At 32.3% G+C, this 15,175-nt stretch overlaps 1 protein-coding gene across 1 annotated transcript in view; it reads right to left on the bottom strand.

Annotated features, from left to right (window-relative positions):
- The window catches only part of GALNT13 (UDP-N-acetyl-alpha-D-galactosamine:polypeptide N-acetylgalactosaminyltransferase 13 (GalNAc-T13)), an 869,120-nt gene that overhangs the window by 22,571 nt on the left and 831,374 nt on the right, over positions 1-15,175 (bottom strand). Inside the window, exon 12 of the mRNA XM_006880780.1 lies at positions 10,781-10,915. Coding sequence (XP_006880842.1) covers positions 10,781-10,915 — 135 coding nt within the window. The remainder of the gene's footprint in view (positions 1-10,780; positions 10,916-15,175) is intronic.

The raw sequence follows: 15,175 nt of genomic DNA, 5'->3' as shown, positions 1-15,175 counted from the left end.
AAAAAACAGCAGTGTTAGATGCCTAGTGTCAGAGGCACAGGATAGGCAGGGACTAGGGCTGTTGTACATAGGGTCGCTATGAGTCGCAAGTGACTCGATGGCACATAACAACAACAACAACAATGTTAGATGTAGTTTGATACTTTTCTCTTCTTTTACTTTCAGAACCCCAGCTTTGTTATAAGAATTCCAGCTGACCCATCTGAGCCACGTTTACTCCCTACCTTCCCATATACTTTCATAGTAAGGTATATGATAGTGTAATGGCTTTTATTTGCTTAATAATAAACTCCTTAAAAATAAGAAATAGGATACATTCTATTTGTATTTATATCTATATAAAAATCCACACTGTTGATTTGAACAAAACAACGATTCATTTTATTGTTTACCAGGAGATTTCACAAATTTTTCAAGTTATAATTTTAAAAACTATTTTGTTTTTATAATTACATCACTTAACCAACCAGAAAGAAATGCCTAAGAATCATAAAATCACTGACAATTACATTGTAGTTTTTCCCTAGTAATGCATTTGCCTAAAGTTAAAACTTAAAATTATTGCAAACTCTAGAACAGATATGCCATGTCTGCATACATCTTATCTACATTAAAAATAGACAAATAAAATAAATTCAGTATTTTGAAAAAATTCTTATTTTGCTAGGTTTTAAGAAGATGATTTCTTCAGCTGTGATTCAAAATCTATTTTCATATAGAAGGATATAATTAGTCTAAGAGAGCTACATAAATTATATATTATGACATGTACATATGTATTTAAAGTAAAGAAAAATGTGTATTAATTCATGCTAGGCCAAACACTATTAAATATACACAGACTCCAAACTAATGAGTAGTTACAAATTAAAATATAGGGGAAAAAAACCCTATAGAAATAATACATATTATTCTTTAACCGTATCAAAAAGAAATGTCCAGATTTCAATTAAAAAAATAACTAAAACACAAAGATAAATGAAATAGAGTTTACAACACAAATCTCCAAATTTATTAGGGAAAGTAGTTAGTTGAATTCTCAAAAATATTTCTAAAAACTTCCATTCTTGTATAGTTTCTAAATAGCCACTTTTGCAAAGAGTTATCATTACATGCTTCCACAGTGGGCTGCCAGGAGCCATCGGCCAGTTTGCTTACTGAGAGACAGGACTGGGTGATTTTGTGAAGAAGAGTATGGGTCTGTTTGACAAAGAAAATAATGAATAATGACAAAATCAAGTACAAAAGCAGTAATAAATCAATCATTACAGGCAACATACAATTTCTTTTGGAACAGGATGGAAGGCACACGTCACAATAATTGCATCCATGGAGCTGTAAGGAGCATCCTTTTAGATGGCTCAAATATCGATTTTATTGCATAGGATAAATGGAGCTAAGACTGAGGAAATGGGAAAGCTGAGAGAGAGCAAATGAGGAAATGTTTTGCACTAAGATAGTTTTCTGATTATTTTGGGTTTTTTAATAGAAAAAGTTAAATTCTCAGAGTTCATCTTAGTAATAAAATATTCTGAATGCTAAGTTAGTTATTTTGAGAATAAATATTCAGGATCTTTGATTCCAGAGATAGTTTTCCATAATTCTTGGCTTCCTCTTTTGCCCTGTCCTTGAGTGAAATGTGGATGACAGGGAAGAAATTGGGAGTAATTTAATTTTAATGCTTTCCTATACGTTGTACAGATGATAAACAGATTGTTCATTAAAGAGTAGTCAGCTGGTGGTTTTAAAGAGTTCATATATGCCTTGCTATGTTCATCTAGATATAAATTAGAAAAATAATAAAGGGAGGAAATAGAAAAACAATCAACTGCATTGAGTCTCTAACCTCAGCCTAATTAAATAAACATAATTTAAAATTAATTAATTGTTGTGTTTTATTTTTGCTTTTTCCCCCCCAATAGTTTAACTCATAAAGTGTGGCTATCTGCATCTTCAAGTCCAGTCCCTGGTCACAGAAAGAAAACCATTAAGTTTGCCAAGAGAATTTTATGAGAGGATAATGCAGGAAATAAGTGTACTAAAACTATACTGCTACTCTTGGGCCATTTATTGGAAATAAATTGCTAGATTTACCTTTTTCAGTTTTTAAATTGCTTGATATTTAAAGAGATAGTCAAATAAGTTAGAAAAATAGGAAAGTTAGTATTTTCAGATTGTAGCATTAGCTGAAAGTTGGCTAAAAGTTGGCTAAAAAAAAGCCAACTTTTAGGCCTCCAATGCACATGCATATTTTATTTCTAAAGTGATAATGTCGTTTAGGTTGTTCAATTTGTTAGAGTCTGAATATTTTTCAACCGAATTTGAATTTTGTATGCAGATTATTTTATTTTTAAATATTTCATTATCCTCTACTCAAACATTTCTATATTATTTCAGCACTAAATTTTTTTTTGTTAAATATTCAGTCAATAATAAAGATGTCAATATTAATGATTTTAAGTTTATATGTCATTTAAAAGAAAATCAGAAGACTGGTTATTTATTTAAAACAAATTCAAAATAAAACATTTGTGGATTGAGGAAAAGTGGTCCTCAGAACTTGAATACAATGTTCAATTTTCTGCAAGAAACACAAATGTATATTTTTCTAATAAATTTTATTATGTGGGTTACTATGAAAAAAAATGTGACTTTTACTCTAGGTAAATACACAACCCAAGAGACAAAATTAAAATCTTAAACTATCTCATTGTGCTAAATATTACTTTTTTAATTAAAATTAGTTTGCTCATTGTTTAAAGTTAAGCATACTTTATTTCTTCTGTAAATTCTATTTAGAAAGCTAATTTTAAATATTTAATGTACTCTCAAGTAATTTTATGACTTCTTGCTGTTAGTTGTGGTTGAGTACAGCATATGGGGACACTATGAACCACAGATCTGAACCCTGTCCTATCCTGTATTTTCCTCACACTTAAGCCCATCGCTGCAATCACTGTGTCAATCCACCTGGCTGAGGGTGTTCCTCTCTGTCATAATCCCCTCACCTTTCCAAACATGATGTCCTCCTCCAAGGAATAGCCAACATGCTTACAACATGCTGAAAGTATGTGAGATGAAGCTTTACCATCCTTGCCTACAGGAAATACTCTGACTGTATATACCTTCTAGATATATCTGTAAGTTCTTTTGGTAGTCCATGTGATAGATATTCAAGACCCTTCTCCAATGTCACAGTGCAAAGTTATAAAAATCCACTAATGGTTAAGCTATTATATATAATGATATCCAAAATAAGAGTAAAATAAAGGTACTGTAGATATTTCATTAATAGAAAGATAATCAGACTCCCCTTTTTCAGTAAAACATACAATAACACTTGTTTAAAAAATCAATAATGTGATCTCCTGATAAAGCAATATGTGCTCTCAGTTGGACACAAAAAACAACAAACAAAAAAAAACACACAAAACAAACCAACCACAAACTAAATATCTAAATATTTGACAAATAAGAACAATAAATACCACACTAATATATGACAATTTCTAGCCACTGAATATAATTTTAAGGAATCACATATATAGGTTAGTAGGAATCTGGGAAGGCAAAACTAAATGGAATGCACAACTCTCTAAATCAAAATAGAACTATTGTTTTATATTAGAGATGCTACAAAGGAAAACAGGCTAGGATGCTTGTTATAGATCACTTACCTTGAAATTATATTCCCATTTACCTGCTTTCTGATAAAGGTAAATAAGAAGGGGTTTGGGATTAAATAAAGCCTGACTATGAGCACTTCTGTGCTTTCAGTAAATTCCAAACCGATATATTTTTATTTACTAAAAGAAATTATACAGTCTGAGTGTAGGGAAAATTTATATAGAATATTATATCCATAACAATTTTTTTAGTCAATTTAATCTTATGAAAAACAAGACTTATTTTTAGCATCATATTCTGTTCACCCTTTCTCTTCCTTTGCTGCATAGTGTTTGCTGAGCAAAAGTATTCTAAAATTAGATCTCATACTGTATGTTACTGCCTGAATGCTCAAAAAGAAATGTGATTATGTGCACTCATTGTAGGATATGAAAATTTCAAATGATTTGGAACACAATTGTGACATCCCAACATAAAAGGAAAACTTGAATAAAATACAGTAGAAGAATGACAGATTTTTATAAAACAATTTAAATATAATAATGAGATAAAATTTATGTTCCACTCTTCCTGTTTGTTACACTTGACAATGTTCAATTTATAGCACCAAACAATGCAGGTAAGCTGATTTCAGGACTAAGTCAGGTAAGAATTTTGCAGTTTTGCTATAATAATGTTCAAGTGGCACTAAATTCAAACAGATGAGGCCAGCAAATTTAACTCAGACTTGACTTCATCGTAACTTGCAACTGCATATTAAGAAATATTTACTTAAATGATGAACTTTTTCAAAGAAAAATTGATAAAAATTGTATCTATTAGTAATATGTTCTTTTTGTTGTTGTGTACCATTGATTCAGAATTGCCCCATAGTTGACCCTCTAGTGGATTTTCAGAGGAAGTTTATCACACAGGAGGAGACTGCCCATCTTTCTCCTGCAGAACAGCTGGTGACCTCGAACCTTGTATTTTCAAGATTGCAGTGAGGTTCTTGTCACTAGGTTACCAGAGCTCTTTTGGCTTTACTTATTATTTAGAGATGAGATTAGAAAATTATAAATGCTTCATAAATGAGCACAGTTGTTTATTTAAAAGGACTTAGACAATATTGATTAAAAGATTTTTATTTTCTACCTGCTTACTAAAATAAATTTTAGAGCATCTTTCTCATTAAGGATAAGAGAATTTCTATGTGAGTAAAATTTATATTACAAGTAATCACTAGTATTTAATCACAATTTTCCTTTGCAATAATATATATTTATTTTATTATGCCAGCCACACTGTAAAAATATGATTGTTTTGGATTTTTCAATTATAGTTTTCTAATTCTTATAGTGATTGTGCTCTGTAATGTCTGTGGGTGGATTTGAACTACTAATCTTTTGGTAGATGTCAAGGTATTCCCCAAAAGCTTAGACATGTTACTTAAAGTTCTCTAAGATTCACCTGATTAGGTTGATAGAGGGTAGGAATATGATGTCAAATGATGATAGGGAGTTCTGGTGGCCTAGTGGTAAGGAGCTAATCTGCCAACGTAAAGTCACAGGTTAAATTACCCAGCAGCTCCATGGGAGAAAAATGAGCAATCACCTTCCATGTGATATACTGTCTTTTGAAAACATGCTGAATTCAGATCATTAAAATACTCAATTTGTTGAACTACTGAAAAAGTGGTAATAAGCTATGGTGCAATCCCAAAGACTCATGGTTGAAATCCACTAGCTGCTTTGTGGGAGAAGATATAAGCAATATACTTAGGGTGACTTACTACCTTTTGAAACCTACTGGAGGGTCTCTGGATGTTCCAACAATTCTGCTCTTATTTCTTATTTGTCTTTTTATGATTAAAATACTAATAGGAGGTAAAATGATAGAATGCTTTTAGAAGTCATACTGTAAGATTCAAACTTGACCTGACAACTAGCTCTATTGAGGATGTTATTGGGAACTAAATCTTGGCTCAGTTACTGACTGTATAATCTTTGTGCTTTAGTACCATCCTGATGAAGGCCCAACACAGAAAATTTTAAGGTAGTTTCAGCTTTATAATTCTGTGATCTTTGTCGCATTGTATTTGCTTTGAAAGTGCATGAATTTGGAAGTTTTTCCAAGAATATTTTTGGCCTTGTTAGCTAAAGAATTAAATTAAAAAAGTAGCACGTAGTACTTGCTGAAAAGAACAGATTTCTTCACAACTTCTTCCAGTTAGTTTTTCCTCTTTCTCATATCTTCACCTCTTATACACTTTTGAGAAAAACACCTTATCATTTTCTAAGTATATTTACACCTTTTTGTAAATTTGCAACTTTCCTCAACAGTGAACAAAAAAATACTAAAGAAGGTAAGTAAATATTTGACCACTGTCTAGACTCTCTCAGACTTTAATGTGCATATGAATGGTCTGAAGCTTTTCTTCAAAACTGATGATGACCTAGTGTGCCCCAGAATCTACATTTCTGATAAATTCCCAGTTGATGTTAATTCAGTCACTTTAAGTGGCAGGAATCTGGAATATTCTGTGGATAAAGGGACCTTAATCTTAAAACTTGAAATAAAAGGAAGTCATAACAAATATTTCAGTTATCTTTTTAGAATAATCTTTTTTGCTATAACTTCTTCACAAATAAAATTATTATTTCAAAACTGAAATTTCCAGAAAACCAGTGAATTAGAACTGAAGTTATTCTAGCTTCATGTGTTTTCTTCATGTTATTTTTAATGAAATTTAAAATTTGTCAAAATAATGCCATTTGACCAGCTATGTCACAATTTAATTTTAAAAATTGTAAGCATATGTATAAGTTAATCATGTCATGCTAAGTGTTGCTACAAAGATTGAATATTTTTTACAAAAAAGTTCACAATACTTGTGCTATATTATAGACATTTTTCTGTCCTCTGCTAATGAAGCTTGTATAACATAAAATATTACAGTGTTTTAAACTATTTCCATACATAACTGCTAGTCTTTCACAATAGGGAATTTATAAATAGCAATTTTTTAAAAAATCTGGTACATTACCTATATTTCAACTTTCATTTACAATCATTCAGGAATTGATTACTAGCTAAGAGAAAATATGACAAACATAAACCTGATTACCAACAGTATTAGTTTAAGAGATAAAGAAATGCAAGTTATGTACAGAAGACTATGTTCATTCAAGAGTTGTAGAAAGGATAATAGTGGTGTCTGTAATTTAATATTTTATCATCTTTAAAAAATACACTTAAAATAATACCTTTTCTATAAAAATATAAACCAGACTTCTTTTTTGTTAGCATGATTTTAAAGTTGGAAGGGTGTGATAGAAATTAAATAGTAGCAACATTATTAAAGACTGAATTATATTACCACAAAATATATGAAAATTTTCTGTCAATTTGATTAGGCCATGATTCTTAGTATTATGTATTTATCCTTTATTTTATAATCTGATATAATTGTTCCATGTATTATAGATCCCAACTAACTACATTTTTCAAGCTGAGAGAACTGAAAAACAAATTTAAGTCTCAAGTCATGATATTGAATATCTTGGATATTCAATATCTTGAATGACACAGGAAGTACCAAAAGAAAATGAAGGGAATAACACAGTCTCACTGTACTAAAAAGAACTGATGCTAAAAAATTTCAAAAAGTGCTATATGAACAGCAGTCAATGGTAATGAAGGAGAAAGTTGAAGCTATATTGAAGACATTGGTAAAAAAATAAGGCCCCAAGAATCAATGGGATACCAATTGACTTGTTTCAATTAATAGATGCAGTCCTGGATGAATGAATTTCCTAGTCTATGCCAGGGAATTTGGAGGACAGCTATCTGGCCTACTGATAGGAAGAACTCCGTATTTGTTCTCATTCCCAAGATAGAGGATCCTACAGACTATGGAAACTATTAAATAATATCATTAATATCACATGCAAACAAAATATTGATGAAGATTATTAAAATAAAAGGCTAGAATAGGAAACTTGCAGAAGTTCGAGCAGGATTTAAGAGGCTGCTGCACCATGGAACCAGTCATGGCTGATGTCAGGTAGATCCTGGCTGATAGTAAAGAATACTAGAGAATGTCTATGTTTATGCTTTATTGACTATGAAAAGACATTTGACAGTGTGGATAATAACAAGTTAATAACAAGTCTAACATTGGGAAGAATGGGAATCTAAGAGTACTTAATTTTGCTCATGTGAAACCTATACTTAGACCAAGAGGCTGTTGTGCGAACAGAGCAAGTTCTTAAAATGGCTTAAAAAGACTTAATGGCTTAAAACTATGAATGGAGCATGTCAGGGTTGTAAGTTTCTCCACATCTATTCAATCTATATGTTGAGCAAAGTATTTGAAAAAGCTTGACTCTGTGAAGGAAGAATATAGCACCAAGATCAGAGGAAGACTCATCAATAGCCTTCATTATGCAGCTGACACAACCTTGCTTGCTGAAAGTGAGGAAAACCTGAAGCACTTTTTGCAGAAAATCAAAGAATGCAGCCTTCAATATGGATTTTACATCAAGAAAACAAAAATTTGTCCCATTTGACTGATAGGCAACATTATGACAGATGGAGAAAAGATTGAAACCATCAAAAACTTCATCTTACTTGGATCCACAATCAACACCCTCAGTACCAGCAGTCAGGAAATCAGGAGATGGATTGCACTGGGAAAATCTGCAGTTAGAAACCTCTCAAAATTACTGAAGAGTGAAGATGTCAGTTTAAGACCTAAAGTGCATTTGATTTAAGACATGATCTTTCGGATCACTTGCTCTGCCTCTGAGAGTTGGATAATAAAAAAGGATGACAGAAGAATAATTAATGCCTTTGAGCAGTAGTTGGAGAAGAGTTCTGAACATCCCATAGACTGTCAAGAGAACAGACAGATATGTCTTGGAGAGAGTGCAACCATAGTGATCTTTAAAGTAAAGATGATAAAGACTTGCCTCACATACTGTGGACACATTGCTATGTGGGGCTATTCCTTAGAGAGGAATGCTTGGAAATGAAGAGGGTTGACAAAGATGAAAAAGACCCTCAACCAGATGGATTGACATGGTTACTGCTGCAATGGGTTCCAGTGAGTCAAGAAGTGTAAGGAAGGCACAGAATAGGACAAGGTTCAGATCTGTTGTTCATAGGTTTGCTATGGGTCATATTCAACTTGAGGCCATCTGATGACAACAACAACAACAATATGGCATTAATGAGGCAGAACTAGAGGTAATTATGACAAAGAGGCAGATCTACAAGGGTAGACTGTATCTTGAGTTACTCTTTATTGAGAAATTAAAGAAATTAAACAAGAAGGCAGAGAAGGAGAAATCTCAATACAACTAGGACAGAGGAATAGGAAGCAGAGCATATTCTTTGGACCCAAGGTTCTTGTGCTGAGAACCTCTCCGATCTGGGGAATGTGACACGTAGACACATACAGAAAGGACCCCAGGTTCATACATGCTGAAAAGAGAGAGAGAGAAATTCTTCCTCTAGAGACAGAGCTCTGAATTCAGACTCCAGCCTCTTTAATTATTAGAGAATAAATTTTATTTTGTTAGCAATAAGCATTTCTGGTATCTCTATTATAGCAGTTCTAGAAAACTATGACAAACATTAATAACAAAAATTTTTATTTGATTAATATTTTGGAAGTAGGATGGCATCCACTTCCTAAATAACATGCTTCTGGAAATTCTATGAACTTTGATAAACATTGATAGTTGTAGATGGGGCTTCAGGCCTTTTGTTTATAGGGTCTGTATGATTCATGCTCGACTGGAAGGCAATCAACAACAATAACAATATTATATGAAGGAATTTCTACTTCACTTATACTTTATCTATGAAAGAGGCAAATGGCTGGTTTACCCTTCCTTACATATTTAGAGGAAATCTTTTCTTCAGGTTTATTGCAAAGTGTCATTATGATGTATTTTAAACAGGGGAAAAATAATAGTTCAACATAGAAGAAGACTAAGACAATGAGAATGGCAGAATGTAATAGATGAAATGAGGTGTCATGGTACCTGTCCTTAGTTAAGCAGCAGCCTTGGTGCTGCAGTAGTTAAAACACTTCACTAATTAAAAGAGTTTGACACAACCAGCTGCTCTTTGACAGAAAGATTTGACAGCAGCCTCCATAAAGATTTTCAACCCTTCTTATAGAGTCACTATAAGTTTTGATTGTTAATTGTGCACCAGAAAAAATTCCGAGTCTGGCACCATATAAAGTGCCTGACACCATATAAATATCAGTTCTCAAATTTAACCTACATAAATAATTTCAAAAATCTCTAGTATTTCAGTGAGATTTCCTAATATTCTATTTATCTATATTATCGTGTAAACAAAACAACATCCAAAATGTTTTTAATGACGATCTAGTGAAACTATGAAAAATACCCAAATCCAACTGTGTATTATTTCTCTTGGAGTGAAAAATTATTTCCTCTTTTAAATAACTCCCCAACCATTTAAAAATAATGTGGAAATTGTAGCAAAGATGACCAATTCATTTCACTAAGCAAAGAAATCAGAGAAATGAAGCTGTTTCAAGGTGCTTCCTTATGGAGAGAAAAATATTTCTTTTTTATTAGCTCCATCTGATGGTTGATGTGGTTTTTACACATTTTCTAGCTATAAAATGTCAACGATGATTTTGTTATTTTCCTCTCCCCCTCAAATAGAAAGGTATGCTTTATCAGCTTCTCAGCTGATTCCAGTGTAAATAATTTGTTAAAGTATGCCAACAATTCAATACTATAAAGAGATTTCATGTCATTCGTCCTTGCTCTTGTCTTGTCAGATCGCATTGGTATAAAATGTAACACTTGAGTATAGAACATATTTTCACTATTATCCATTACCAATATTTTCATACATATCTCTCAGAGAAGCTTAGCTTGCTTTTTATAGCTTAATTGAGCAGGTCAATTGTAAATCTTTAGCACATGGCTTTATTTCCCCAATTCATAATATATTTTAATGAGCCAGTTTGTGAAAACAGAAGGCATTCTATTATTATCAAATATGAGTAGGTATGTTTGAAAACCCATTTTTGCCAATGTCAAAAAGAATTTACATATACTTGAAATATATAACTCAACTTAAGCATTAAATAATAGGCAAATAAAGGGAAAGACTATACCTCAGCATCATATTCCCATAATTGATTTCCTCTCATATGGTGGCATTTTAACATGATTACAGGTCCATTGAGTCTAGAAACATCCAAGCATAAATCATCGGTTCGGATTTCTTTGTCGGCAGTATAAGAAAATACCTGAAAATAGAAAATAAGACTATCTAGATTAAGACAAAAAAGTTACAGCATAGGAGAGCTATCTGTGGATGTTTTAAAATCTTATAAATCAGTTCTCATGTAGTCTCTGCTGTGTAATCTTGAGAAAGTCTGTTCACCAGTCTTAGTTTCTCTCCTCAAATGCAAATAAAAACAATGTTATAAACTTTACAAGGTTGACAAAGCAATAATTTATTTAACAAATATTTTAAGTGTTAATTATTTGCTGACCCTTTATTTTCTGCACTTGCCCTTAAGAAGCTCACAAGTTAAATAACACAAATTCTGTAATTTATAGATTCTGTTGAATAATATGAATTCTGTGAAAAATATATAGAATTTCATAAAGGGTCCCCATCTTGTACCCACCACACCTAATGACCAATTTCCCAACTCTAGAGACAATGAATATTCCTTGAAAGAAGAATGGATGAACTTTATCTTGATTACTTTGTACATATCAAGGACAATCTTCATTGAGATTAAATGTCAACAGTGAAAGTTTATGGAAATATTTCTCTACATTCTTCATTAAAACAGGTTACACTCTTATGTTGCTAATACAATTTTGTGAATATTGACAAATCAGTTCTTTGTAACAATTATCAAAGAAATGTGAGGTGGGATGAGGGAGGACTTATTATTAGAGAATTCAAATTAATACTACAAGCATTTCTATTACTTAGGTCCTAGTGTGAATAATTTATTTGTAAAATTGATAATTAAAATTTCATGAGTATTATTAAGTACACAATTAGAAATAGTTTAGTGCATTTTAACTCTGACAAGGTGGCCTAGTATTTAAGGAGTTATGCTGTCAACACAAAGGCAGGTGGTTCAAATCCACCAACTGTGCTGTGAGAGAAAAGTGCACAGTATCCTCTCATGTGATCTACAGTCGGATAATCCAGAAGAGCAAGATCTATTAGTTGGTTCTGACTTGATATTAATGAATGAATTGTTGACGGCTGACTCAGAAGACTATTGCTTTTTCTTTTGTTTTCATAATGCCAAGGGGAGAAAAATGAGCAAGAATATCTCAAGATATTTTTATTTTCCAGAGCAAACTGATGATATCTGAGGAAACCACTTTAAAATATTTATTAACTCAGAACCCTATCCTGTAAATGAGTTATTCTTGAAAAGTCATCACTATAGCACAACTGCTCAGGGATTCATTGAGGATCATAAGAAGGGATGGGATGAAATTACAAATGAATTGATGGAATTCAAGTGTCCTCTTAAAGGAAATTCTCCATAGAGGTTATATATTCTACCCAACAATATATAAATTTGAGAGGTGTGGGCAGTCTATTTAATTGAGGCATATAATATATACATTATAGACTTCATGTATAGAATTCAGACATAAATTCATACCTTTATTAATTCTTTATTTTTATTTTCAATACAAAGCACTGAGTAATCAAAAGAAGAATAAAAGAAATTCCTATCAAAATTATGTATTTCTAACCTTCCTGTGATAGTTAATTGTATGCATCAACTTGACCAAGCAGTAACATCCACTTTTTGGTCAAATAGTAATCTATTACCTGTTATGATTAAATCAGTTGACCTTAAGGAAAGCAAATTATCTTCCTTAATATGTGTGGACTTCAATCAGTTGAAGGTCTTAAAAGTTAAATGGTGATCACTTAATATATATTCTCCCTCCAAACTATAAATTGGTATTTTGGAAAAAACTTCACCCTTCTTGTCACCTAGCCACAAAGTTTTAAATTCAAAGCTGCAGTAATCACCAGTCTTCCACCTGCCCTACAGATATTATACATGCTGACTCACTGTAACTGCATAAGTCAACTCTCTGAAATTTTTTTCTCATCTAACATAGGAATACTAATCTGTGACTTAAATACACTGTCAAATGTAATTGGAAGTGTTCACTCTGCAAAGATATGCTAGATGATTGAAGTCTAAAAAAATTTAAAAAATCACATCAAAAGATGTCTCCAAAAAGTAAAAGAGAACCTACAGATTAGGAAAATATTTGGAAGTGACATATCTGACAAGGAACTCATCTCTACAACTTGTGGAAAATTTTAATACCTCAACAAGAAAAGAAATAGAAAAGGAGGAACTTGGCTTCTCAGAGGCTAGGATTTTGAAGCTCCGTGTCACATATAAGTACAAGACTAGAGGGCATTGGTCCTTGGAGAAGAACTTCATGCTCAGAAGGTAGAGGGACAATGTGGAAAGGAAGACCTTGGATGAGAGGAATCGATCCAATAATCAGGACAATGGGGGTTGGTGTGTCGGAATCAGCGAGACTGGCATAGGATAAGGTAGGCTTCAGAGCTTCTGTATATAGGGTTGCTATGAGTCACAGGTGACTCAATGGCACAAAACAACAAGAAGAAAAAGACAACACAAATGTAAACTGGGCAGAGGACATTAAAAGACTCTTCACGAGTGAAGACATTCAGATGTCCAACAAATGTCAGGAGGAATAGTTAAGATCATTAGTCACTAATGTTGTTGTTTGGTGCTATTGAGTATAACTCATAGTGACCGAATGAACAACATATTTGAACCCTGTCCTATCCTATGTCACATTTTCATTTCTGACAACAATGAAATATCATCTCATGCTGGAAATAACAGCTAAGTTCAATATGAAAGCAAACGATAAAATTTGTGAAGGTGTGAAGAGCTTGGAATTCTCATTTATTGTTGATGGGAAGATAACATAGTTCAAACATTACGAAAGCAATTTACAGTTCCATATAAGGAGGCAATAAAAATATCATTTGATCTAGAAATCTTACACTTCTAGGTTTATGTCCTAAAGAAGTATGAGCTAAGACATGAACTAATATATGTACACCAGTGATTACTTCAGTATTATTTTCAGTAGCACAGATGGAAATAACCCAACTGCATATCAACATATGAATGGCTAAAGAAACTAGATCATCTCCATTCACACAACTGACTGTCTCCATTCACACAACAATAAAGAGTGATAGAGAATATGTGAAACACTATGTAACATGGGTGAATCTCGAAAACATTCTGCTGAATGACATAAAACAGAACAAGGGCACTATTATAAAAAGGAAAAGTTTACACACTGAATCATTCTTGCATAGTTAAGAGATAGGAAGAGAGGGTTTAAAGGAATAACATTAATAGATAAGTTGGATGAGGGAAAAGAAAATATATAATAAGGGTTGATAAAAAATGTAATTAATTAGCTAATCAATAACATTGTCATTGTCATTGGTGTTGTCATTGTTGAGAAGGAACCAACTCATAGCTGATCCTCCAGTCAGTATTCAGAGGCAGTAAATCAGATGAGAGGAGATTTCCCATCTTTCTCCCACAGAGAAGCTCAATGGATTTGAACTGCATATTTTGGGTTGGCAGTCCAATTTTCTATTATCAAGCCTAATCAACTGTACTTAATGTTTTGTTTTGGTTTTTTTTTAAAGAAAACTTTCTTTTTTTAAATTTTTTATCTTGTTTTGCATACAAAATTTATTTACATTGTGTTTCATGCAATTATTCCCATGAATTTATTTTATAAAATTAATCCTCATTGAAATATGTCCACCATTATCCTATCTCTTCAGATCTCCATTGGATCTTTTCCATTTCCTTTGCCCCCTCCATCCAGCCGTCAGATTGGGTGACCTTGTGATTTCCCCCCTGCTCATCCTCACCCCTAGCTCTCACTCCTTTCCCCCTTGGACACTCCTACACATTTTACTAATTGTATTTTTATTTTTACAATAATGGTCCTATGCAATATTTGTCTTTATGAGCCTGAGTTAGTCTCACAATTGTAACTAATGTTTTAAAACAAAATATGTATGAATTATTGGATAAAAAAAACCTATACAATTTGTAACATTTAACCAAAAATAAATCTGCCAGTCTATCTTTATAGGTTGTACATCTCTTCAGAACTTGAATTTCAACACTTCTCAAACCAAGTTAGGCTTTTCTTAACCCTATTAAGGATATATTTAATTAAATAACTAAGTCTGAGAATAAACTTTAAATTGAGGGACATAAATTTATTTTGCCCAGTTATAAAGTTCTTTCCCTAATGCAAGAAATTTCTTTCTTTTAATTGTATACAGATGTAACTGTAAAAAGCTGTAACTGTAAAAAGCTCATCTAGTCAATTGTGATTCAGTTACCTTCTATTGAGTGTCTGAGGCTGTAACTTTTTTTTTATAGTTTTAAGAGGGTTTATCTTTTCTTTTTTTAAATTTA

This window comes from Elephantulus edwardii, unplaced genomic scaffold (genome assembly GCF_000299155.1).
Source record: "Elephantulus edwardii isolate Elephantulus edwardi_28Jun2011 unplaced genomic scaffold, EleEdw1.0 scaffold00010, whole genome shotgun sequence".
Classification (NCBI taxonomy): Eukaryota; Metazoa; Chordata; class Mammalia; order Macroscelidea; family Macroscelididae; genus Elephantulus; species Elephantulus edwardii.
This window is presented reverse-complemented; position numbering and strand designations above follow the sequence as displayed.